At 46.0% G+C, this 26,887-nt stretch overlaps 1 protein-coding gene across 5 annotated transcripts in view; it reads right to left on the minus strand.

Annotated features, from left to right (window-relative positions):
• LOC124007401 (tripartite motif-containing protein 3-like) overlaps positions 1 to 26,887 on the minus strand; it is a 126,274-nt gene that overhangs the window by 36,982 nt on the left and 62,405 nt on the right. For 4 of the 5 annotated variants that reach the window (XM_046317917.1, XM_046317920.1, XM_046317918.1 and 1 more), the window contains 3 exons: positions 15,663 to 15,844; positions 8,949 to 9,078; positions 7,195 to 7,302 (listed from right to left, as the gene is read on the minus strand). In XM_046317917.1, the coding sequence (XP_046173873.1) occupies positions 7,195 to 7,302; positions 8,949 to 9,078; positions 15,663 to 15,808 (384 nt within the window). In that variant the 5' untranslated portion in view covers positions 15,809 to 15,844. Of the gene's footprint in view, positions 1 to 7,194; positions 7,303 to 8,948; positions 9,079 to 9,697; positions 9,776 to 15,662; positions 15,845 to 26,887 lie in introns of all 5 variants that reach the window. The other variant, XM_046317921.1, reaches the window with a different exon arrangement.

Raw genomic sequence — 26,887 nt, forward strand, 5'->3', positions numbered from 1 at the left:
GTTTTAGGGGGCAGTAGAGGGGTATTAGTGGTTTTAGGGGGTAGTAGAGGGGTATCAGTGGTTGTAGGGGATAGTAGAGGGGTATTCGTGTTTTTAGGGGGTAGTAGAGGGTATTAGTGGTTTTAGGGGGTAGTAGAGGGTTATCAGTGGTTGTAGGGGGTAGTAGAGTGTTATTAGTGGTTGTAGGGGTAGTAGAGGGGTATTAGTGGTTGTAGGGGGTAGTAGAGGGGTATCAGTTGTTTTAGGGGGTAATATAGGTGTATCAGTGGTTGTAGGGGTAGTAGAGGGGTATCAGTGGTTGTAGGGGATAATAGAGGGGTATTAGTGGTCGTAGGACATGTTGGTGTAGTAGAGCGTAGAGGAGTATTAGTGGTTGTAGGGGGTAGTAGAGGGGTATTAGTGGTTGTAGGGGTAGTAGAGGGATATTAGTGGTTGTAGGGGGTAGTAGAGTGGTATTAGTGGTTGTAGGGGGTAGTAGAGGGGTATTAGTGGTAGTAGGACATGTTGGTGTAGTAGAGCGTAGAGGGGTATTAGTGCTTGTAGGGGGTAGTAGAGGGGTATCAGTGGTTTTAGGGGGTAGTAGAGGGGTATCAGTGGTTGTAGGGTGTAGTAGAGGGTTTTAGTGGTTGTAGGGGTTAGTAGAGGGGTATTAGTGGTTGTAGGGGGTAGTAGAGGGGTATCAGTGGTTTTAGGGGGTAGTAGAGGGGTATTAGTGTTAATAGGGGTAGTAGAGGGGTATCAGTGGTTGTAGGGGGTAGTAGAGGGGTATTAGTGGTTATAAGCGGTAGTAGAGGGTATTAGTGGTAGTAGGGGGTAGTAGAGGGGTATCAGTGTTAGTAGGGGGTAGTAGAGGGGTATTAGTGTTAATAGGGGTAGTAGAGGGGTATCAGTGGTTGTAGGGGGTAGTAGAGGGGTATTAGTGTTAGTAGGGGGTAGTAGAGGGGTATTAGTGTTAGTAGGGGTAGTAGACGGGTATTAGTGTTAGTAGGGGTAGTGGAGGGGTATCAGTGGTTGTAGGGGGAATTAGTGTTAGTAGGTGGTAGTAGAGGGGTATCAGTGGTTGTAGGGGGTAGTAGAGGGGTATTAGTGTTAGTAGGGGGTAGTAGAGGGGTATCAGTGGTTGTAGGGGGTAGTAGAGGGGTATTAGTGTTAGTAGGGGGTAGTAGAGGGGTGTTCGTGGTCGTAGGACATTTTGGTGTAGTAGAGTGTAGAGGGGTATCAGTGGTTGTAGGGGATAGTAGAGGGGGTATCAGTGGTTGTAGAGGGGTATCAGTGGTTGTAGGGGGTAGTAGAGGGGTATCAGTGGTTATAGGGGGTAGTAGAGGGGTATCAGTGGTTGTAGGGGTAGTAGAGGGTTATCAGTGGTTGTAGGGGATATTAGAGGGGTATTAGTGGTAGTAGGGGCTATTAGTGGTAGTATATGGGTATTAGTGGTAGTAGAGGGGTATCAGTGGTTGTAGGGGGTAGTAGAGGGGTGTCAGCGGTTGTAGGGGGTAGTAGAGGGGTATTAGTGGTAGTAGAGGGGTGTTCGTGGTAGTAGGACATGTTGGTGTAGTAGAGCGTAGAGGGGTATTAGTGCTTGTAGGGGGTAGTAGAGGGGTATCAGTGGTTTTAGGGGGTAGTAGAGGGGTATCAGTGGTTGTAGGGGGTAGTAGAGGGGTATCAGTGGTTGTAGGGGGTAGTAGAGGGGTATCAGTGGTTTTAGGGGGTAGTAGAGGGGTATCCGTGGTTGTAGGGGGTAGTAGAGGGATATTAGTGGTTGTAGGGATTAGTAGAGGGGTATCAGTGGTTGTAGGGGTCGTAGAGGGGTATCAGTGGTTGTAGTGGTTCTACTCTTCCTGCGGTCCACACAAAACATGAAACATGAAACATAATACAGAACTACAGCAATTTACAATAGGCACGCGTGGCCTACATATCAATACATACACACAAACTGTCTAGGTCCAATGGAGGAGAGGCGTTGTGCCGTGAGATGTTGCTTCATCTGTTTTTTTTAAACCAGGTTTGATGTTCATTCTGAGATGGATGGGAGTTCCATTCACTAATGGCTCTATCTGATACTGTACGCTTTCTTGAATATGTTCTCAATTTTGGGACTTTGAAAAGACCCCTGGTTTCATATCTCTCTCTGTGTGTGTGTGTGTGTGTGTGTGTGTGTGTGTGTGTGTGTGTGTGTGTGTGTGTGTGTGTGTGTGTGTGTGTGTGTGTGTGTGTGTGTGTGTAAGTTGACTAAGCAAACAATTTAAAACACTTTAATGAAGTAGTGCAGTCAGTCTCTCATCAACTCTTATCCAAGAGAGACTGGCATGCATGGTATTGATGTTAGCCCTCTGAAAACAGCAAAGATTAATACACGCTGCTCTGTTCTGGGCCAGTGGCAGCTTAATGAGGTCTTTCCTTGCAGCTCTCAACCACATGACTGGACAATAATCAGGATAAAACAAAACTAGAGCCTGCAGGACTTGCTTTTTGGAGTGTGGTGTCAAAAAGCAGAGCATGTCTTTTTTACAGATAGACCTCTCCCCATCTTTACAACCATTGAATCTGCAGTTGAAGTCGGAAGATTACATACACCTTAGCCAAATACATTTAAACTCAGTTTTTCGCAATTCCTGACATTTAATCCTAGTAAAAATCCCCTGTTTTAGGTCGGTTAGGATCACCACTTGATTTTAAGAATGCGAAATGTCTGAATAATAGTAGAGAGAATGATTTATTTCATCTTTTATTTCTTTCATTACATTCCCAGTGGGTCAGAGGTTTACATACACTCATTAAATAGTTGGTAGCATTGCCTTTAAATTGTTTAACTTGGGTCAAACGTTTCGGGTAGCCTTCCACAAGATTCCCACAATGAATTGGGTGAATTTTTGCCCATTCCCCCTGACAGAGCTGGTGTAACTGAGTCCTGGCTCGCACACGCTTTTTCAGTTCTGCCCACACATTTTCTATAGGATTGAGTTCAGGGCTTTGTGATGGCCAGTCCAATGCCTTGACTTTGTTGTCCTTAAGCCATTTTCCCACAACTTTGGAAGTATTCTTGGGGTCATTGTCCATTTGGAAGACCCATTTGCGACCAAGCTTTAACTTCCTGACTGATGTATTGAGATGTTGCTTCAATATATCCACATACTTTTCTCCCTCATGATACCATCTATTTTATGAAGTGCACCAGTCCCTCCTGCAGCAAAGCATCACCACAACATGATGCTGCCACCCCTGTGCTTCCCTGTTGGGATGGTGTTCTTCGGCTTGCAAGCAGCCCCCTTTTTCCCTCAAACATAACAATGGTCATTATGGCCAAACAGTTCTATTTTTGTTTCATCAGACCAGAGGACATTTCTCCAAAAAGTACAGTCTTTGTCTCCATGTGCAGTTGCAAACCCTAGTCTGGCTTTTTTATGGCAGTGTTGGAGCAGTGGCTTCTTCCTTGCTGAGCGGCCTTTCAGGTTATGTCGATATAGGACTTGTTTTACTGTGGACATAGATACTTTTGTACCTGTTTCCTCCAGCATCTTCACATGTTCCTTTGCTGTTGTTCTGGGATTGATTTGCACTTTTCGCACCCAAGTACGTTCATCTCTAGGAGACAGAACGCGTCTCCTTCCTAAGCGGTATGACGGCTGCGTGGTCCCATGGTGTTTATACTTGCATACTATTGTTTGTACAGATTAATGTGGTACCTTCAAGCATTTGGAAATTGTTCCCAAAGATGAACCAGACTTGTGAAGGTCTACAATTTTTTTCTGAGGTCTTGGCTGATTTCTTTTGATTTTCCCATGATGTCAAGCAAAGAGGCATTGAGTTTGAAGGTAGGCCTTGAAATATATCCACAGATACACCTCCAATTGACTCTAATTATGTCAGTTAGCCTATCAGAAGTTTCTAAAGCCATGACATAATTTTCTGGAATTTTCCAAGCTGTTTAAAGGCACAGTCAACTTAGTGTATGTACAGTGAATTATAAGTGAAATAATCTGCTGTAAACAATTGTTGGAAACATTACTTGTGTCATGCACAAAATAGATGTCCTAACCGACTTGCCAAAACTATAGTTTGTTAACAAGAAATTTGTGGTGTGGTTGAAAACCAAGTTTTAATGACTCCAACCTAAGTGTATGTAAACTAGTTTTAATGACTCCAACCTAAGTGTATGTAAACTAGTTTTAATGACTCCAACCTAAGTATATGTAAACTAGTTTTAATGACTCCAACCTAAGTGTATGTAAACTAGTTTTAATGACTCCAACCTAAGTGTATGTAAACTAGTTTTAATGACTCCAACCTAAGTGTATGTAAACTTCCCACTTCAACTGTATATGTTTTGACCATGACAGTTTACCATCTAAGGTAACGCCAAGTAATTTAGTCTCTTCAACTTGTTCAACAGCCACACCATTCATTCCCAGATTCAGCTGAGGTCTAGAATTTAAGGAATCATTTGCACCGAATACACTGTTCTTAGTTTTAGAGATGTTTAGGGCCAGTTTATTACTGACCACCCACTCCAAAACAGGCAGAAACTCCTTGTTAAGGGTTTCAGCGACTTTATTAGCTGTGGTTGCTGATGCGTATATAGTTGAGTCATCAGCATGCATGGACACACAGGCTTTGTTTAATGCCAGTGGTGGCAGGTCATTGGTAAAAATAGAAAAGAATAGAGGGCCTTGAGAGCTACCCTGCAGTACACCACACTTTACATGTTTGACAATGGAAAAGCTTCCATTAAAGAAAACCCTCTCAGTTCTATTGGATAGTTAGCCACGATATGGCCGAGGTTGCAAAGCCATAACACATAAGTTTCTCAACAACAGGTTATGGTCAATAATAGGAGTAGAGGGGTATTAGTGGTAGTTGGGGGTAGTAGAGGGGTATCAGTGGTAGTTGGGGGTAGTGGAGGGCTGTTAGTGGTAGTAGGGTGTAGTAGATGGGTATTTGAGGTAGTAAATGGGTAGTAGAGGGGTATTAGTGTTAGTAGGGGGTAGAAGAGGGGTATTTGAGGTAGTAGAGTGGTATTTGAGGTAGTTGGGGTAGTAGAGGGTTATTAGTGGTAGTTGGGGTATTAGAGGGGTATTTGAGGTAGTAGAGTGGTATTTGAGGTAGTTGGGGTAGTAGAGGGGTATTAGTGGTAGTTGGGGTAGTAGAGGGGTATTTGAGGTAGTTGGGGTAGTAGAGGGGTATTTGAGGTAGTAGAGGGGTATTAGTGGTAGTACATTACATTACATTTAAGTCATTTAGCAGACGCTCTTATCCAGAGCGACTTACAAATTGGTGCATTCACCTTATGACATCCAGTGGAACAGTCACTTTACAATAGTGCATCTAAATCTTAAGGGGGGGGGTGAGAGGGATTACTTATCCTATCCTAGGTATTCCTTAGTGTTAGTAGGGGGTAGTAGAGGGGTATCAGTGTTAGTAGGGAGTAGTAGAGGGGTATTAGTGGTAGTAGAGGGGTATTAGTGGTAGTTGGGGGTAGTAGAGGGGTATCAGTGGTAGTTGGGGTTAGTAGAGGGGTGTTAGTGGTAGTAGGGTGTAGTAGAGGGGTATTTGAGGTAGTAGGGTGTAGTAGAGGGGTATTTGAGGTAGTTGGGGTAGTAGAGGGGTATTAGTGGTAGTTGGGGGTAGTAGAGGGGTATTTGAGGTAGTAAAGGGGTAGTAGAGGGGTATTAGTGTTCGTAGGGGGTAGTAGAGGGGTATTTGAGGTAGTAAAGGGGTAGTAGAGGGGTATTAGTGGTAGTAGAGGGGTAGTAGAGGGGTATTAGTGGTAGTTGAGGGGTATTAGTGGTAGTAGAGGGGTATTAGTGGTAGTAGAGGGGTATTTGAGGTAGTTGGGGTAGTAGAAGGGTATTAGTGGTAGTTGGGGTAGTAGAGGGGTATTTGAGGTAGTAGAGGGGTATTAGTGGTAGTTGGGGTAGTAGAGGGGTATTAGTGGTAGTTGGGGGTAGTAGAGGGGTATTTGAGGTAGTTGGGGTAGTAGAGGGGTATTAGTGTTAGTAGGGGGTAGTAAAGGGGTATCAGTGTTAGTAGGGGGTAGTAGATGTGTATTAGTGTTAATAAATGTATTTCAAATCAAATCAAATCCAAATCAAATGTATTTATTTATATAGCCCTTCGTACATCAGCTGATATCTCAAAGTGCTGTACAGAAACCCAGCCTAAAACCCCAAACAGCAAGCAATGCAGGTGAAGAAGCACGGTGGCTAGGAAAAACTCCCTAGAAAGGGAGTAGGGGGTAGTAGAGGGATATTAGTGGTAGTTGGGGTAGTAGAGGGGTATTTGAGGTAGTTGGGGTAGTAAGAGGTGTATTAGTGGTAGTTGGGGGTAGTAGAGGGGTATTTGAGGTAGTTGGGGTAGTAGAGGGGTATTAGTGTTGTTAGGGGGTAGTAGAGGGGTATCAGTGGTTGTAGGGGGGTAGTAGAGGGGTATTAGTGTTAGTAGGGGTAGTAGAGGGGTATTAGTGTTAGTAGGGGTAGTAGAGGGGTATCAGTGGTTGTAGGAGGTAGTAGAGGGGTATTAGTGTTAGTAGGGGGTAGTAGAGGGGTATCAGTGGTTGTAGGGGGTAGTATAGGGGTATTGGTGTTAGTAGGGGTAGTAGAGGCGTATCAGTGTTAGTAGGGAGTAGTAGAGGGGTATCAGTGGTTGTAGGGGGTAGTATAGGGGTGTTAGTGTTAGTAGGGGGTAGTAGAGGGGTATCAGTGTTAGTAGGGAGTAGTAGAGGGGTATCAGTGGTTGTAGGGGGTAGTAGAGGGGTATTTGAGGTAGTTGGGGTAGTAGAGGGGTATTAGTGTTAGTAGGGGGTAGTAGAGGGGTATCAGTGGTTGTAGGGGTAGTAGAGGGGTATTAGTATTAGTAGGGGGTAGTAGAGGGGTATTAGTGTTAGTAGGGGGTAGTAGAGGGGTATCAGTGGTTGTAGGGGGTAGTAGAGGGGTATTAGTGTTAGTAGGGGGTAGTAGAGGGGTATTATTGTTAGTAGGGGGTAGTAGAGGGGTATTAGTGTTAATAGGGGGTAGTAGAGGGGTATTAGTGTTAATAGGGGGTAGTAGAGGGGTATCAGTGGTTGTAGGGGGTAGTAGAGGGTAGTATAGGGGTATCAGTGGTTGTAGGGGGTAGTAGAGGGGTTTCAGTGTTAGTAGGGGGTAGTAGAGGGGTATTAGTGTTAGTAGAGGGGTATTAGTGATAATAGAACCCTACCTTGCCCTCGTGGTTGGGGCAGCAGAAGGGTTTTCCTGCAGCAGCATTAACTGACTCCAGGACACTACAGGCTTCAAGCCTCGAACACTCTGGATCCCTCTGGAGGACCTGACCACAACACAATCAACATCACCATTTATTGAGACAGCATTTAAAACTTCTCAATATATTTATAATATAACAAAGGTTATGTCCCAAATGAGACCCTATTTACCATACAGAACACACATACATTTGATGTTAGACCTAGTTGGGAACAGTACATGTCTCCTGTCAAAGGTAGTAAACTATTCAGCAGGATTCCCCAACAGACGGACTTGAGGGTGGTTTTATTCTGGCCCCCTAAATGTTTTTGTCAACTTTATATGTACTTTTTTTTTTTACTGCTGGACATAGAAGACTGTAAAAAAAATACCAGGAAATCAGCTCCAAATGATTTTAATTTATAAAATCTGTTCCCAAGTATTAGAGAGAGTAGAGACACATCTACATAGTAGAGAGACACATTTACATTTGTATATTATCACAAGGTTAAACATTATTATGCTTCAGTCAAATATTATATCTGTTTGGGCATCTTACGGTCATTTTGCAGTCTTCTAATTATATATAACTATGATCATTAGCGAGACTAAAGCTGTCCAATGAAAGCAGACACCACAACACATTTAAAGATATGGACAGCAATTATCCCCGAATGAAAGCAGACACCACAACACAGTTAAAGATATGGACAGCAATTATCCCCGAATGAAAGCAGACACCACAACACAGTTAAAGATATGGACAGCAATTATCCCCGAATGAAAGCAGACACCACAACACAGTTAAAGATATGGACAGCAATTATCCCCGAATGAAAGCAGACACCACAACACAGTTAAAGATATGGACAGCAATTATCCCCGAATGAAAGCAGACACCACAACACAGTTAAAGATGGACAGCAATTATGGACAGACACCACAACACAGTTAAAGATATGGACAGCAATTATCCCCGAATGAAAGCAGACACCACAACACAGTTAAAGATATGGACAGCAATTATCCCCGAATGAAAGCAGACACCACAACACAGTTAAAGATATGGACAGCAGACACCACAACACAGTTAAAGATATGGACAGCAATTTACAGTTAAAGAAAGCAGACACCCCACAGTTAAAGATATGCAATTAAATGAAAGCAGACACCACAACACAGTTAAAGATATGGACAGCAATTATCCCCGAATGAAAGCAGACACCACAACACAGTTAAAGATATGGACAGACACAACACAGTTAAAGATATGGACAGCAATTATCCCCAGACACCACAAATGTTAAAAATGGCAGCAATTATCCCCGAATGAAAGCAGCCACCACAACACAGTTAAAGATATGGACAGCAATTATCCCCGAATGCTAATCAATAAAATTGGCTGTAAAATTCACCGCTCAGTTTTCTGCTTGTTTACAGCTGGTCATGTCACAGTGCATTATGGGAAATGTCACAGGGGCCCGTTTTGTTACATCATCGACATTAAGAATAAAGGCGTCTGTTCTAAAAACCCTGGCCCAACTCTCTTGTAGTGCATTATGGGAAACTAGCCTGAAATCCAGACCTGTTTTATATATATTTCAACTTCTTGAACTAGACTGGTACCCAGGATATGACCTACCCACAACATAACACACCACAATCAAACTTCAGAAAACAACAACAATAGATAGGCTCTACCTCTGACCACAACAACGAAAGAAGCCGTACCTCCATGAGGTTAGTGATGAAGAAGTTGTTCTGTAGAGCGGATACTCCTTTCTCTGGTAGGATGGACGTCTGTCGACACACAGGACACGACAACGTCAGAGATTCTGGAGGGATGTAGTTCTGTAAACAACTAGAGAGAGAGAAAGAGAGAGAGAGAGAGAGAGAGAGAGAGAGAGAGAGAGAGAGAGAGAGAGAGAGAGAGAGAGAGAGAGAACAGATTTTGTTACAAATGATAACATTCTGCAACTGCTTTGGGACGTGTGTATTTGTTACATACTCATAGTGGAGAGAGAGAGAGAGAGGGGGGGATATAGAGAGGGGAGAGAGAGGGGGGGGGATATAGAGAGGGGAGAAAGAGGGAGGGGGTATAGAGAGAGGGGGGGATATAGAGAGGGGAGAGAGAGAGGGGGATATAGAGAGGGGAGAGAAGAGAGAGAGGGGGGTAGAGAGAGAAAGAGAGGGGGGGATAGAGAAAGAGAGGGGGATATAGAGAGGGAGAGAGAGAGAGGGGGATATAGAGAGGGGAGAGAGAGAGAGAGAGGGGGATAGAGAGAGAGAGAGAGAGAGAGAGAGGTGGAGGGGGATATATAGAGAGGGGGGTATAGAGAGGGGAGAGAGAGAGAGGGGGTATAGAGAGGGGAGAGAGAGAGAGGGGGGATATAGAGAGGGGAGAGAGAGAGGGGGGGATATAGAGAGGGGAGAGAGAAGTGTTTCATGGGACAGTACTTCTTTCTCTTTCCTTCTGTCACCTATTTCTCGCTCTCCTCCCTTTCATCACCTGTCTCTTTTCATCCCGAAGACTACATCTGCCCAACGACACCTAAGATCTGCAGTATGAGACACAGACAGACACCAGCTACAGACACAAGATACCGACGTCTACAGACACCAGCTCTATGCATACACAGTAACCTAAAGTGAAGTAACTTTAAGTAACGTTTTGGGGTCGAATCCCCCGTTAAATTCAATCTATGTTCAATTTATGAATATTGTTGCACTCCTATACAGAGAAATGCCAAATTAAACTGACTCGAATTGGAAGAAATTGAACCACTGATTGTTTTCCTCGTGTGTGTTTTTGAGTTTGCCTGTGTGCATGCGTGTGCCTGGTTGGTTATGTTGCCATGTTGGTACCAAGCCCTCCAACACCCCCAGCTCTCTTTCCTCCCTCCTCCATCTAAAAGCCTCTGCTAGAGAGGGTGTTTTGTTTCTGACCGAGAGAGAGGGAGAGAGAGAGGGGGACAGAGAGTGAAAGAGAAGGATAGAGAGAAAGATGGATAGAGGGATTTTAATCGTCTCTGACTACCTTTCAACAATAGCCATCTCTCAGATTGCTGAATGGTGTTGACAGGTCTTAAAACTCAGGAATGCACTTCGAAACTTGAATACCCTTTAGAACCGTTTGGAACCTTTTAGAACCTTTATAAGCTTTAAAACATGTAGAACCTTTATAACTTTTAGAAACTTTAGAACCGTTTAGAACCTTCTAGGACCTTTAAAACATTTAGAACCTTTAGAGGCTATAGAACCTTTAGAAGCTCTAGAAGCTTTAGAAACTTTTAAAACCTTTAGAAGCTTTAGAACCTTGAGAAGCTTTAGAAGCTTTTAAAACCTGTCAAAGCTTTAGAAGCTCTTGAAGCTTTAGAAGCTTTTAAAACCTGTTGAACCTTTAGAACCTTTAGAAGCTTTAGAACCGTTAGAAGCTCTATACGCTCTAGAACCTTTTAGAACATTTAGAAGCTCTAGAACATTTAGAAGTTCTAGAACCTTTAGAAGCTCTAGAACATTTAGAAGCTTTAGAACTTTTAAAAGCTCTAGAACTTTTAGAAGCTTTAGAACCTTTAGAAGCTTTAGAACCTTTTAGAACATTTAAAACCTTTAGAAGCTATAGAAGCTTTAGAAGCTATAGAACCTTGAGAACCTTTTTAGAAGCTCTAGAAGCTTTAGAACCTTTCAAATCTTTATAAGCTCTAGAAGCTTTAGAACCTTTTAAAACCTTTAGAAGCTCTAGAAGCTTTAGAACCTTTAGAAGCTTTAAAAGCCCTAGAAGCTTTAGACGTTTTAGAAGCTCTAGAACCTTTAGAAGCTCTAGAAGCTTTAGAACATTTAGAAGCTTTCAAACTTTTAGAAGCTCTATAAGCTCTAGAACCTTTAGAAGCTTTAGAACCTTTTGAAGCTTTAAACCCTTTAGAAGCTCTAGAAGCTTTAGAAGCTTTTAAAACCTGTCGAATCTTTAGAAGCTTCACGACCTTTAGAAGCTTTAGAACCTTTTAGAATCTATCTATGTGATTACCACACTGAACACCTACAGCACCCGATGTCACAGGATGGACAAAAGATCATCAAGGACAACACCCGAGCCACTGCCTGTTCACACCGCTACCATCCAGAAGGAGAGGTCAGTACAGGTGCATCAAAGCTGGGACCGAGAGACTGAAGTATAGCTTCTATCTCAAGGCCATCAGACTGTTAAACAGCCATCACTAACATATTAGAGGCTGCTGTCAACATAAAGACTACCCCTATACCATCAGACTGTTAAACAGCCATCACTAACACATTAGAGGCTGCTGTCAACATAAAGACTACCCCTGTACCATCAGACTGTTAAACAGCCATCACTAACACATTAGAGGCTGCTGTAAACATAAAGACTACCCCTGTACCATCATACTGTTAAACAGCCATCACTAACACACTAGAGGCTGCTGTCAACATAAAGACTACCCCTGTACCATCAGACTGTTAAACAGCCATCACTAACACACTAGAGGCTGCTGTCAACATAAAGACCCCTACCATCCCTGTACCATCAGACTGTTAAAAACAGCCATCACTAACACATTAGAGGCTGCTGTCAACATAAAGACTACCCCTGTACCATCAGACTGTTAAACAGCCATCACTAACACATTAGAGGCTGCTGTCAACATAAAGACTACCCCTGTACCATCAGACTGTTAAACAGCCATCACTAACACACTAGAGGCTGCTGTCAACATAAAGACTACCCCTGTACCATCAGACTGTTAAACAGCCATCACTAACACATTAGAGGCTACTGGCCACTTTAATAAATGGATCACTAGTCACTTTAATAAATGGATCACTAGTCACTTTAATAAATGGATCACTAGTCACTTTAATAAATGGATCACTAGTCACTTTAATAAATGGATCACTAGTCACTTTAATAAATGGATCACTAGTCACTTTAATAAATGGATCACTAGTCACTTTAATAAATGGATCACTAGTCACTTTAATAAATGGATCACTAGTCACTTTAATAAATGGATCACTAGTCACTTTAATAAATGGATCACTAGTCACTTTAATAAATGGATCACTAGTCACTTTAATAAATGGATCACTAGTCACTTTAATAAATGGATCACTAGTCACTTTAATAAATGGATCACTAGTCACTTTAATAAATGGATCACTAGTCACTTTAATAAATGGATCACTAGTCACTTTAATAAAATGGATCACTAGTCACTTTAATAAATGGATCACTAGTCACTTTAATAAATGGATCACTAGTCACTTTAATAAATGGATCACTAGTCACTTTAATAAATGGATCACTAGTCACTTTAATAAATGGATCACTAGTCACTTTAATAAATGGATCACTAGTCACTTTAATAAATGGATCACTAGTCACTTTAATAAATGGATCACTAGTCACTTTAATAAATGGATCACTAGTCACTTTAATAAATGGATCACTAGTCACTTTAATAAATGGATCACTAGTCACTTTAATAAATGGATCACTAGTCACTTTAATAAATGGATCACTAGTCACTTTAATAAATGGATCACTAGTCACTTTAATAAATGGATCACTAGTCACTTTAATAAATGGATCACTAGTCACTTTAATAAATGGATCACTAGTCACTTTAATAAATGGATCACTAGTCACTTTAATAAATGGATCACTAGTCACTTTAATAAATGGATCACTAGTCACTTTAATAAATGGATCACTAGTCACTTTAATAAATGGATCACTAGTCACTTTAATAAATGGATCACTAGTCACTTTAATAAATTGATCACTAGTCACTTTAATAAATGGATCACTAGTCACTTTAATAAATGGATCACTAGTCACTTTTATAATGCCACTTTAATCGTGTTTGCATATCTGACATTACTCATCTCATATGTATATACTGTATTCTACACCATCTCATATGTATATACTGTATTCTACACCATCTCATATGTATATACTGTATTCTACACCATCTCATATGTACATACTGTATTCTACACCATCTCATATGTACATACTGTATTCTACACCATCTCATATGTACATACTGTATTCTACACCATCTCATATGTACATACTGTATTCTACACCATCTCATATGTATATACTGTATTCTACACCATCTCATATGTACATACTGTATTCTACACCATCTCATATGTACATACTGTATTCTACACCATCTCATATGTACATACTGTATTCTACACCATCTCATATGTACATACTGTATTCTACACCATCTCATATGTACATACTGTATTCTACACCATCTCATATGTACATACTGTATTCTACACCATCTCATATGTACATACTGTATTCTACACCATCTCATATGTACATACTGTATTCTACACCATCTCATATGTACATACTGTATTCTACACCATCTCATATGTACATACTGTATTCTACACCATCTCATATGTACATACTGTATTCTACACCATCTCATATGTACATACTGTATTCTACACCATCTCATATGTACATACTGTATTCTACACCATCTCATATGTACATACTGTATTCTACACCATCTCATATGTACATACTGTATTCTACACCATCTCATATGTACATACTGTATTCTACACCATCTCATATGTACATACTGTATTCTACACCATCTCATATGTACATACTGTATTCTACACCATCTCATATGTATTCTATACTGTATTCTACACCATCTCATATGTACATACTGTATTCTACACCATCTCATATGTACATACTGTATTCTACACCATCTCATATGTACATATCTCATATTCTACACCATCTCATATGTACATACTGTATTCTACACCATCTCATATGTACATACTGTATTCTACACCATCTCATATGTACATACTGTATTCTACACCATCTCATATGTACATACTGTATTCTACACCATCTCATATGTACATACTGTATTCTACACCATCTCATATGTACATACTGTATTCTACACCATCTCATATGTACATACTGTATTCTACACCATCTCATATGTACATACTGTATTCTACACCATCTCATATGTACATACTGTATTCTACACCATCTCATATGTACATACTGTATTCTACACCATCTCATATGTACATACTGTATTCTACACCATCTCATATGTACATACTGTATTCTACACCATCTCATATGTACATACTGTATTCTACACCATCTCATATGTACATACTGTATTCTACACCATCTCATATGTACATACTGTATTCTACACCATCTCATATGTACATACTGTATTCTACACCATCTCATATGTATATACTGTATTCTACACCATCTCATATGTACATACTGTATTCTACACCATCTCATATGTACATACTGTATACACCATCTCATATGTACATACATCTCATCTCATATGTATATACTGTATTCTACACCATCTCATATGTACATACTGTATTCTACACCATCTCATATGTACATACTGTATTCTACACCATCTCATATGTACATACTGTATTCTACACCATCTCATATGTACATACTGTATTCTACACCATCTCATATGTACATACTGTATTCTACACCATCTCATATGTACATACTACACCATCTCATATGTACATACTGTATTCACCATCTCATATGTACATACTGTATTCTACACCATCTCATATGTACATACTGTATTCTACACCATCTCATATGTACATACTGTATTCTACACCATCTCATATGTACATACTGTATTCTACCATCTCATCTCATATGTACATACTGTATTCTACACCATCTCATATGTACATACTGTATTCTACACCATCTCATATGTACATACTGTATTCTACACCATCTCATATGTATATACTGTATTCTACACCATCTCATATGTATATACTGTATTCTACACCATCTCATATGTATATACTGTATTCTACACCATCTCATATGTATATACTGTATGTAATCTCTATGTCATCTGTATTCTCATCTCATACATTTACATGTATATATTCTTATTCCATTCCTTTACTTAGATTTGTGTCTATTAGGTAGTTGTGGAATTGGTAGATTACTCGTTGGTTATTACTGCACTGTCGGAACTAGAAGCACAAGCATTTCGCTACACTCGCATTAACATCTGCTAACCATGTGTATGTGACCAATATGATTTGATTTGGTTTAAGTTTGAGCTAACGGTAAGTAATTTAGTAGGGTAGGGTTTAGGGGTTAGGGTGGTTAGTGTGTATGACTAGTGCTAGGGTGGTTAGCGTGTATAAGTAGGGTTAGAGTAGTGTTACGGTACTTTAGGGTTGTGGTAGTGGTATAGGATGTATAGTGGGTATAGGATGTAGGGTGTAGTGGTTAGGGTATAGGATGTAGGGTGTAGTGGTTAGGGTGTAGGTTGTAGGGTGTAGTGGTTAGGGTGTAGGTTGTAGGGTGTAGTGTAAACTTACTTCTCACAGAAGGTGTGCAGGCAGGGCAGGACTTTAGGGTTGTGGTAGTGGTCCAGACAGATGCTGCAGACCAGGAACTGTTTGTCTATCTGCCGGACCACCGGGCTGGTGCCGCCTGTCTCCCGCTGCGCCATGGGAACAGACATTCACACACACAGCCAGCCACCGCTACTACACTTAACCTGCAGAGAAGTTTGGGGAGTAATTTAGTAGGGTAGGGTTTAGGGGTTAGGGTGGTTAGTGTGTATGACTAGTGCTAGGGTGGTTAGCGTGTATAAGTAGGGTTAGAGTAGTGAGACTTTAGGGTTGTGGTAGTGGTATAGGATGTATAGTGGGTATAGGATGAGGGTGTAGTGGTTAGGGTATAGGATGAGGGTGAGAGTGAGAGAGAGATGTCTTTATTCATTTTAAACTTTTGGGAGTGTGATGTTTACTGTAAACATTTTTACTGTTTATTAGAGAGAGAGCTACTACACTTAACCTGCAGAGAAGAGAGAGAGAGAGAGAGAGAGAGAGAGAGAGAGAGAGAGACAGAGAGAGAGAGAGAGAGAGAGATAAAGAGAGACAGACTATGGGTCGTCTGGGAGAGAGGAGGAGCTTGAGACTCATGAGGGGTTCATGAGGGGTTCGTGGCTCTGTTTAAATGCATTTTTGATCATCCCACAGCGAGGTAGGTGAGCTTCAGCTGTTGGCTTCTAGGATTCGGAAACCATCACACCCATCACCCTCACCACTGAGCCCAATCACCAGGAAAAAAATCCCCTTCATCACCACAAGATCATCCTCGGCCTACTTTGGCTTCAGTGCCATAACCCTAGCGTCTCATGGTCGAGGATGAGAATCACCGACTGGTCACTTGAATGTCGGAAGAGCAGGTTTCCTGTCCAATGTTGTTCCACATCAGTTGAATGTCCCATGGTTGCCCTCCAGCACAAAATCCCAGAGGAATATCATGATCAAAGGGAGGTATTCTCCAAGATTCGCGCTACCCGTCTCCCTCCTCATCGCCCCTGGGACTGTGGCCATTGACCTGTTTTCCGGTGCTACACCTCCGCATAGACGCATCTACCCTCTGTCGGTGGCTGAGACCCAGGAGGACTACATTCAAGAGGCTGTCCAACAGGGTTTCATCTGCAGGTTCATGTCCCCTGCTGGTTTCTTCTTCGTGGCCAAGAAGGAAGGAGGATCATGCCCTTGTATCGATTACGGTGGACTCAATGACATCACCACAAAGTATCGATACCCTCTCCCGCTGGTGTCGTCAGCCATCGAGCCCGGGGGCCGGTTCTTCACCAAACTGGACCTGCGGAGTGCCTACAATCTCATTCGCATTCAGGAGGGGGATGAGTGGAAGATGGTGTTCAGCATAATGTCTGGTCCCTTATGAGTACTTGGTTATGCCCTTTGGCTTAGCCAATGCTCTGTCAGTGTTCCAGGCATTCATCAATGAGGTGTTCAGGTGATTGTGTACATCGATGACACGTCACTCACGTTCGAGCAGTCCTGGAACGCCTCTTGGCTAACCACCTGTTCGTCAGGGCAAAATGCCAATTCCACCAGAGGGCTGTCTCCTTGTTTGGGCTACCAAATCACCCCGCAGGGAGTGGGGATGGAGGTCAAGAAGGTATATGTGGTAAGGTCAGGGCCAGTCCCAACCACCATCAAGGGGTTTGCCAACTTTTACCACCACTACATCAGGAATTTGAGCGCCTTCGGCACCTCTCACCTCCCTCCTCAAGGGTGGGCCTCGTAAGTTGGTTTGGTCTCCAGCAGCCGATGAGGCCTTTCGTCTCCTCCGGGGGCATTTCACCTCCGCCTTTTTGCTAAAACGCCCAGATCCCATGCTACCTTTTGTGGTTGAGGTAAACGCATCGGAGGTGGGTGTGGGGGCGGTTTTGTCACAAAGACGGGGGCGGACCCACTAAAATTGTATCCTTGTGGTTTCTTCTCCGAGAAACTGTCCCCCAAAACAGAGGAATTACGACGTCAGTGACCGGGAGCTCTTGGCAGTGAAGTTGGCTTTAGAGTGGAGACACTGGCTGGAGGGCGCCAAGGAACCATTCGTCATCAGCAGCATACCACCCTGCATACCACTGCTGGCTTGCTTCTGAAGCTAAGCAGGGTTGGTCCTGATCAGTTCCTGGATGGGAGACCAGATGCTGCTGGAAGTGGTGTTGGAGGGCCAGTAGGAGGCACTCTTTCCTCTAGTCTAAAAAATATCCCAATGCCCCAGGGCAGTGATTGGGGACACTTCCCTGTGTAGGGTGCTGTCTTTCGGATGGGACGTTAAACGGGTGTCCTGACTCTCTGAGGTCATTAAAGATCCAATGGCACTTATCGTAAGAGTAGGGGTGTTAACCCCGGTGTCCTGGCTAAATTCCCAATCTGGCCCTCAAACCATCATGGTCACCTAATATTCCCCAGTTTACAATTGGCTCATTAATCCCCCTCCTCTCCCCTGTAACTATTCCCCAGGTCGTTGCTGCAAATGAGAACGTGTTCTCAGTCAACTTACCTGGTAAAATAACGGATAAATTAAAATTAAAAATTAAAATCCTCACCGACCATCAGAACCTTGAGTACATACAGACAGCGAGGAGACTGAATCCACACCAAGCCAGGTGGGCCCTATTCTTCACCAGGTTCGACTTCACGCTGACCTATCGACCAGGTTCTAAGAACATCAAGACCGATGCCCTGTCCCGTATGTACGTTTTCGGAGAGGCTCCTGTCCAGATGGCACCCATAATCCCGTCAGTCATGGGTCCAGTTGTTTGGGATGTGGATATCCGCCAGGTTCTAGAGAGGGAGCCCTCACCCTGGAATTGTCCTCCCGTGTGCATCTACATTCCCACAGGGATAAGGGATCGGCTGCTGACCTGGGCACACACATCTACATTCCCACAGGGATAAGGGATCGGCTGCTGACCTGGGCACACACATCTACATTCCCACAGGGATAAGGGATCGGCTGCTGACCTGGGCACACACATCTACATTCCCACAGGGATAAGGGATCGGCTGCTGACCTGGGCACACACATCTACATTCCCACAGGGATAAGGGATCGGCTGCTGACCTGGGCACACACATTTACATTCCCACAGGGATAAGGGATCGGCTGCTGACCTGGGCACACACATCTACATTCCCACAGGGATAAGGGATCGGCTGCTGACCTGGGCACACACATCTACATTCCCACAGGGATAAGGGATCGGCTGCTGACCTGGGCACACACATCTACATTCCCACAGGGATAAGGGATCGGCTGCTGACCTGGGCACACACATCTACATTCCCACAGGGATAAGGGATAAGGGATCGGCTGCTGACCTGGGCACACACATCTACATTCCCACAGGGATAAGGGATCGGCTGCTGACCTGGGCACACACATCTACATTCCCACAGGGATAAGGGATCGGCTGCTGACCTGGGCACACACATCTACATTCCCACAGGGATAAGGGATCGGCTGCTGACCTGGGCACACACATCTACATTCCCACAGGGATAAGGGATCGGCTGCTGACCTGGGCACACACATCTACATTCCCACAGGGATAAGGGGGATCGGCTGCTGACCTGGGCACACACATCTACATTCCCACAGGGATAAGGGATCGGCTGCTGACCTGGGCACACACATCTACATTCCCACAGGGATAAGGGATCGGCTGCTGACCTGGGCACACACATCTACATTCCCACAGGGATAAGGGATCGGCTGCTGACCTGGGCACACACATCTACATTCCCACAGGGATAAGGGATCGGCTGCTGACCTGGGCACACACATCTACATTCCCACAGGGATAAGGGATCGGCTGCTGACCTGGGCACACACATCTACATTCCCACAGGGATAAGGGATCGGCTGCTGACCTGGGCACACACATCTACATTCCCACAGGGATAAGGGATAAGGGATCGGCTGCTGACCTGGGCACACACATCTACATTCCCACAGGGATAAGGGATCGGCTGCTGACCTGGGCACACACATCTACATTCCCACAGGGATAAGGGATCGGCTGCTGACCTGGGCACACACATCTACATTCCCACAGGGATAAGGGATCGGCTGCTGACCTGGGCACACACATCTACATTCCCACAGGGATAAGGGATCGGCTGCTGACCTGGGCACACACATCTACATTCCCACAGGGATAAGGGATCGGCTGCTACATTCCCTGGGCACACACATCTACATTCCCACAGGGGGATAAGGGATCGGCTGCTGACCTGGGCACACACATCTACATTCCCCAGGGACAGGGATAAGGGATAAGGGCTGCTGACCTGGGCACACACATCTACATTCCCACAGGGATAAGGGGGATCGGCTGCTGACCTGGGCACACACATCTACATTCCCACAGGGATAAGGGATCGGCTGCTGACCTGGGCACACACATCTACATTCCCACAGGGATAAGGGATCGGCTGCTGACCTGGGCACACACATCTACATTCCCACAGGGATAAGGGATCGGCTGCTGACCTGGGCACACACATCTACATTCCCACAGGGATAAGGGATCGGCTGCTGACCTGGGCACACACATCTACATTCCCACAGGGATAAGGGATCGGCTGCTGACCTGGGATTCCCACAGGGATAAGGGATCGGCTGCTGACCTGGGCACACACATCTACATTCCCACAGGGATAAGGGATCGGCTGCTGACCTGGGCACACACATCTACATTCCCACAGGGATAAGGGATCGGCTGCTGACCTGGGCACACACATCTACATTCCCACAGGGATAAGGGATCGGCTGCTGACCTGGGCACACACATCTACATTCCCACAGGGATATCGGCTGCTGACCTGGGATCCCACAGGGATAAGGGGCTGCTGACCTGGGCACACACATCTACATTCCCACAGGGATAAGGGATCGGCTGCTGACCTGGGCACACACATCTACATTCCCACAGGGATAAGGGATAAGGGATCGGCTGCTGACCTGGGCACACACATCTACATTCCCACAGGGATAAGGGATCGGCTGCTGACCTGGGCACACACATCTACATTCCCACAGGGATAAGGGATCGGCTGCTGACCTGGGCACACACATCTACATTCCCACAGGGATAAGGGATAAGGGATCGGCTGCTGACCTGGGCACACACATCTACATTCCCACAGGGATAAGGGATCGGCTGCTGACCTGGGCACACACATCTACATTCCCACAGGGATAAGGGATCGGCTGCTGACCTGGGCACACACATCTACATTCCCACAGGGATAAGGGATCGGCTGCTGACCTGGGCACACACATCTACATTCCCACAGGGATAAGGGATCGGCTGCTGACCTGGGCACACACATCTACATTCCCACAGGGATAAGGGATCGGCTGCTGACCTGGGCACACACATCTACATTCCCACAGGGATAAGGGATAAGGGATCGGCTGCTGACCTGGGCACACACATCTACATTCCCACAGGGATAAGGGATCGGCTGCTGACCTGGGCACACACATCTACATTCCCACAGGGATAAGGGATCGGCTGCTGACCTGGGCCACACATCTACATTCCCACAGGGATAAGGGATAAGGGATCGGCTGCTGACCTGGGCACACACATCTACATTCCCACAGGGATAAGGGATCGGCTGCTGACCTGGGCACACACATCTACATTCCCACAGGGATAAGGGATCGGCTGCTGACCTGGGCACACACATCTACATTCCCACAGGGATAAGGGATCGGCTGCTGACCTGGGCACACACATCTACATTCCCACAGGGATAAGGGATCGGCTGCTGACCTGGGCACACACATCTACATTCCCACAGGGATAAGGGATCGGCTGCTGACCTGGGCACACATCACATCTACATTCCCTGACCTGGGCACACACATCTACATTCCCACAGGGATAAGGGATCGGCTGCTGACCTGGGCACACACATCTACATTCCCACAGGGATAAGGGATAAGGGATCGGCTGCTGACCTGGGCACACACATCTACATTCCCACAGGGATAAGGGATCGGCTGCTGACCTGGGCACACACATCTACATTCCCACAGGGATAAGGGATCGGCTGCTGACCTGGGCACACACATCTACATTCCCACAGGGATAAGGGATCGGCTGCTGACCTGGGCCACACATCTACATTCCCACAGGGATAAGGGATCGGCTGCTGACACATCTACATTCCCACAGGGATAAGGGATCGGCTGCTGACCTGGGCCACACATCTACATTCCCACAGGGATAAGGGATCGGCTGCTGACCTGGGCACACACATCTACATTCCCACAGGGATAAGGGATAAGGGATCGGCTGCTGACCTGGGCCACACATCTACATTCCCACAGGGATAAGGGATCGGCTGCTGACCTGGGCACACATCTACATTCCCATCTACATTCCCACAGGGATAAGGGATCGGCTGCTGACCTGGGCACACACATCTACATTCCCACAGGGATAAGGGATCGGCTGCTGACCTGGGCACACACATCTACATTCCCACAGGGATAAGGGGGATCGGCTGCTGACCTGGGCACACACATCTACATTCCCACAGGGATAAGGGATCGGCTGCTGACCTGGGCACACACATCTACATTCCCAGGGATAAGGGATCGGCTGCTGACCTGGGCACACACATCTACATTCCCATAGAGATAAGGGATCGGCTGCTGACCTGGGCACACACATCTACATTCCCACAGGGATAAGGGATCGGCTGCTGACCTGGGCACACACATCTACATTCCCACAGGGATAAGGGATAAGGGATCGGCTGCTGACCTGGGCACACACATCTACATTCCCACAGGGATAAGGGATCGGCTGCTGACCTGGGCACACACATCTACATTCCCACAGGGATAAGGGATAAGGGATCGGCTGCTGACCTGGGCCACACATCTACATTCCCACAGGGATAAGGGATCGGCTGCTGACCTGGGCACACACATCTACATTCCCACAGGGATAAGGGATCGGCTGCTGACCTGGGCACACACATCTACATTCCCACAGGGATAAGGGATCGGCTGCTGACCTGGGCACACACATCTACATTCCCACAGGGATAAGGGATCGGCTGCTGACCTGGGCACACACATCTACATTCCCACAGGGATAAGGGATCGGCTGCTGACCTGGGCACACACATCTACATTCCCACAGGGATAAGGGATCGGCTGCTGACCTGGGCACACACATCTACATTCCCACAGGGATAAGGGATCGGCTGCTGACCTGGGCACACACATCTACATTCCCACAGGGATAAGGGATAAGGGATCGGCTGCTGACCTGGGCACACACATCTACATTCCCACAGGGATAAGGGATAAGGGATCGGCTGCTGACCTGGGCACACACATCTACATTCCCACAGGGATAAGGGATCGGCTGCTGACCTGGGCACACACATCTACATTCCCACAGGGATAAGGGATAAGGGATCGGCTGCTGACCTGGGCACACACATCTACATTCCCACAGGGATAAGGGATCGGCTGCTGACCTGGGCACACACATCTACATTCCCACAGGGATAAGGGATAAGGGATCGGCTGCTGACCTGGGCACACACATCTACATTCCCACAGGGATAAGGGATCGGCTGCTGACCTGGGCACACACATCTACATTCCCACAGGGATAAGGGATCGGCTGCTGACCTGGGCACACACATCTACATTCCCACAGGGATAAGGGATCGGCTGCTGACCTGGGCACACACATCTACATTCCCACAGGGATAAGGGATCGGCTGCTGACCTGGGCACACACATCTACATTCCCACAGGGATAAGGGATAAGGGATCGGCTGCTGACCTGGGCACACACATCTACATTCCCACAGGGATAAGGGATCGGCTGCTGACCTGGGCACACACATCTACATTCCCACAGGGATAAGGGATCGGCTGCTGACCTGGGCACACACATCTACATTCCCACAGGGATAAGGGATCGGCTGCTGACCTGGGCACACACATCTACATTCCCACAGGGATAAGGGATCGGCTGCTGACCTGGGCACACACATCTACATTCCCACAGGGATAAGGGATAAGGGATCGGCTGCTGACCTGGGCACACATCTACATTCCCACAGGGATAAGGGATAAGGGATCGGCTGCTGACCTGGGCACACACATCTACATTCCCACAGGGATAAGGGATCGGCTGCTGACCTGGGCACACACATCTACATTCCCATCAGGGATAAGGGATCGGCTGCTGACCTGGGCACACACATCTACATTCCCACAGGGATAAGGGATCGGCTGCTGACCTGGGCACACACATCTACATTCCCACAGGGATAAGGGATCGGCTGCTGACCTGGGCACACACATCTACATTCCCACAGGGATAAGGGATAAGGGATCGGCTGCTGACCTGGGCACACACATCTACATTCCCATAGGGATAAGGGATCGGCTGCTGACCTGGGCACACACATCTACATTCCCACAGGGATAAGGGATCGGCTGCTGACCTGGGCACACACATCTACATTCCCACAGGGATAAGGGATCGGCTGCTGACCTGGGCACACACATCTACATTCCCACAGGGATAAGGGATCGGCTGCTGACCTGGGCACACACATCTACATTCCCACAGGGATAAGGGATCGGCTGCTGACCTGGGCACACACATCTACATTCCCACAGGGATAAGGGATCGGCTGCTGACCTGGGCACACACATCTACATTCCCACAGGGATAAGGGATCGGCTGCTGACCTGGGCATCCTGATATTCTGGTATCGTTGCTGGGCATCCTGGTATTTCTCACACCATACATTCCATCACTGAGAAGTAATGGTGGCCCACCTTGGTGCAGGATGTTACACAGTATGGCATACCCTGTTCCGTGTGCTCAAACCAAGTCCCCCCCGGAATGCCCCTGCAGGAAAGCTCCTGCCGCTTCCCGTACCTCAGCAACCTTGGTCACATCTATCCATTGACTTTGTTACTGATCCCCCCCCCCCCGCTTCTGATGGTTTCACCACCATTCTGGTGGTAGTGGATAGATTCTCCAAGTCATGTTGTTTAATCCCTGGTCTCCCCACTGCTCTCCAGGTCACTGAGGCACTCTTCCTGGTCTCCCCACTGCTCTCCAGGTCACTGAGGCACTCTTCCTGGTCTCCCCACTGCTCTCCAGGTCACTGAGGCACACCTCCTGGTCTCCCCACAGCTCTCCAGGTCTCTGAGGCACTCTTCCTGGTCTCCCCACTGCTCTCAGGTTGCTGAGGCACTCTTCCAGCAGGTCTTCCCGGCATTATGGCCTTCTAGAGGACATCGTCTCGGACCGTGGCCCCCAATTCACAACCTGAGTATGGGAGGGCATTCTTGGAGAAGCTCTGTGTCATCCGGGTATCGGCCTCAGTTTAACGGGCAGGTGGAGATGATAAATCAGGAGCTGGGGAGGTTCCCAAGGAGTCACTGTCAGGACCGGCAGGGTGAATGGGCCCGTTTCCTTCCTTGGGCAGAGTATGCCCAGAACTCTCTACGTCACTCCTCCACTGGGTTGACCCCCTACCAGTGTGTTGGGTTTTCCAGCCGGCCCAGGCCCCATGGACCCCGGGCCAGACCACAGGTCCTGCAGTAGATGAGTGGTTCTGGCGCGTGGTGTGGAACAATGCACACTTGAGCCTGTGGTTGTGAAAAGCAGTGGGGCCTGTGGTTGTGAATAGCAGTGGGGCCTGTGGTTGTGAGTAGCAGTGGGCTTGTGGTTGTGAGTAGTGGTGGGGCCTGTGGTTGTGAATAGCAGGGGGCATGTGGTTGTGAGTAGTGATAGGGACTGTGGTTGTGAGTAGTGATGGGGACTGTATTTGCATTTGTATTTACTTAGGTCTCACTCCCTCCTATCTGAGATATCTACTGCAGCCCTCATCCTCCACATACAACACCCGTTCTGCCAGTCACATTCTGTTAAAGGTCCCCAAAACGCACACACATCCCTGGGTCACTCCTCTTTTCAGTTCTCTGCAGCTAGCGACTGGAACGAGCTGCAACAAACACTCAAACTGGACAGTTTTATCTCAATCTCTTCACTCAAAGACACAATCATGGACACTCTGACAGTTGTGGCTGCTTTGTGTGATGTATTGTTGTCTCTACCTTCCTGCCCTTTATGCTGTTGGCGCCCAATCATGTTTGTACCCTGTGCTGCTACCATGCTGTGTTGCTACTATGTTGTGTTGCTACCATGTTGTGATGCTACCATGTTGTGTTGCTACCATGTTGTGATGCTACCATGTTGTGTTGCTACCGTGTTGTGTTGTGTTGCTACCATGTTGTGATGCTACCATGTTGTGTTGCTACCGTGTTGTGTTGTGTTGCTACCATGTTGTGTTGCTACCATGTTGTGTTGCTACCATGTTGTGCTGCTACCATGTTGTGATGCTACCATGTTGTGTTGTTACCATGTTGTGATGCTACCATGTTGTGCTGCTACCATGTTGTGCTGCTACCATGTTGTGTTGCTACCATGTTGTGATGCTACCATGTTGTGCTGCTACCATGTTGTGTTGCTACCATGTTGTGCTGCTACCATGTTGTGTTGTTACCATGTTGTGATGCTACCATGTTGTGCTGCTACCATGTTGTGTTGCTACCATGTTGTGTTGCTACCATGTTGTGTTGCTACCATGTTGTGTTGCTACTATGTTGTGTTGCTACCATGTTGTGTTGCTACCATGTTGTGCTGCTACCATGTTGTGCTGCTACCATGTTGTGATGCTACCATGTTGTGTTGCTACCATGTTGTGCTGCTACCATGTTGTGTTGCTACCATGTTGTGTTGCTACCATGCTGTGTTGTCACACACACACACACACACACACACACACACACACACACACACACACACACACACACACACACACACACACACACACACACACACACACACACACACACACACAAATAGGTCAAGTGACACCAGTATCCATCCACACCTCACATAAAAACAAGACTGTACAGCACATGCTGAGTGTACAAAACATTAAGAACAGCTGCTCTTTCCATGACATAAGACCGACCAGGTGAATCCAGGTGATAGATATGATCCCTTATGGATGTCATCTTTTAAATCCACTTCAAATCAGTATAGATTGTCCCGTGTAGTTTGTAAAGCATGGCGCTTATCAACACCAGGATCGTGGGTTCGATTCCCACGAGTAGAACAAATATGTACTTGCAG

Source organism: Oncorhynchus gorbuscha, linkage group LG20 (assembly GCF_021184085.1).
Source record: "Oncorhynchus gorbuscha isolate QuinsamMale2020 ecotype Even-year linkage group LG20, OgorEven_v1.0, whole genome shotgun sequence".
Taxonomy (NCBI): domain Eukaryota; kingdom Metazoa; phylum Chordata; class Actinopteri; order Salmoniformes; family Salmonidae; genus Oncorhynchus; species Oncorhynchus gorbuscha.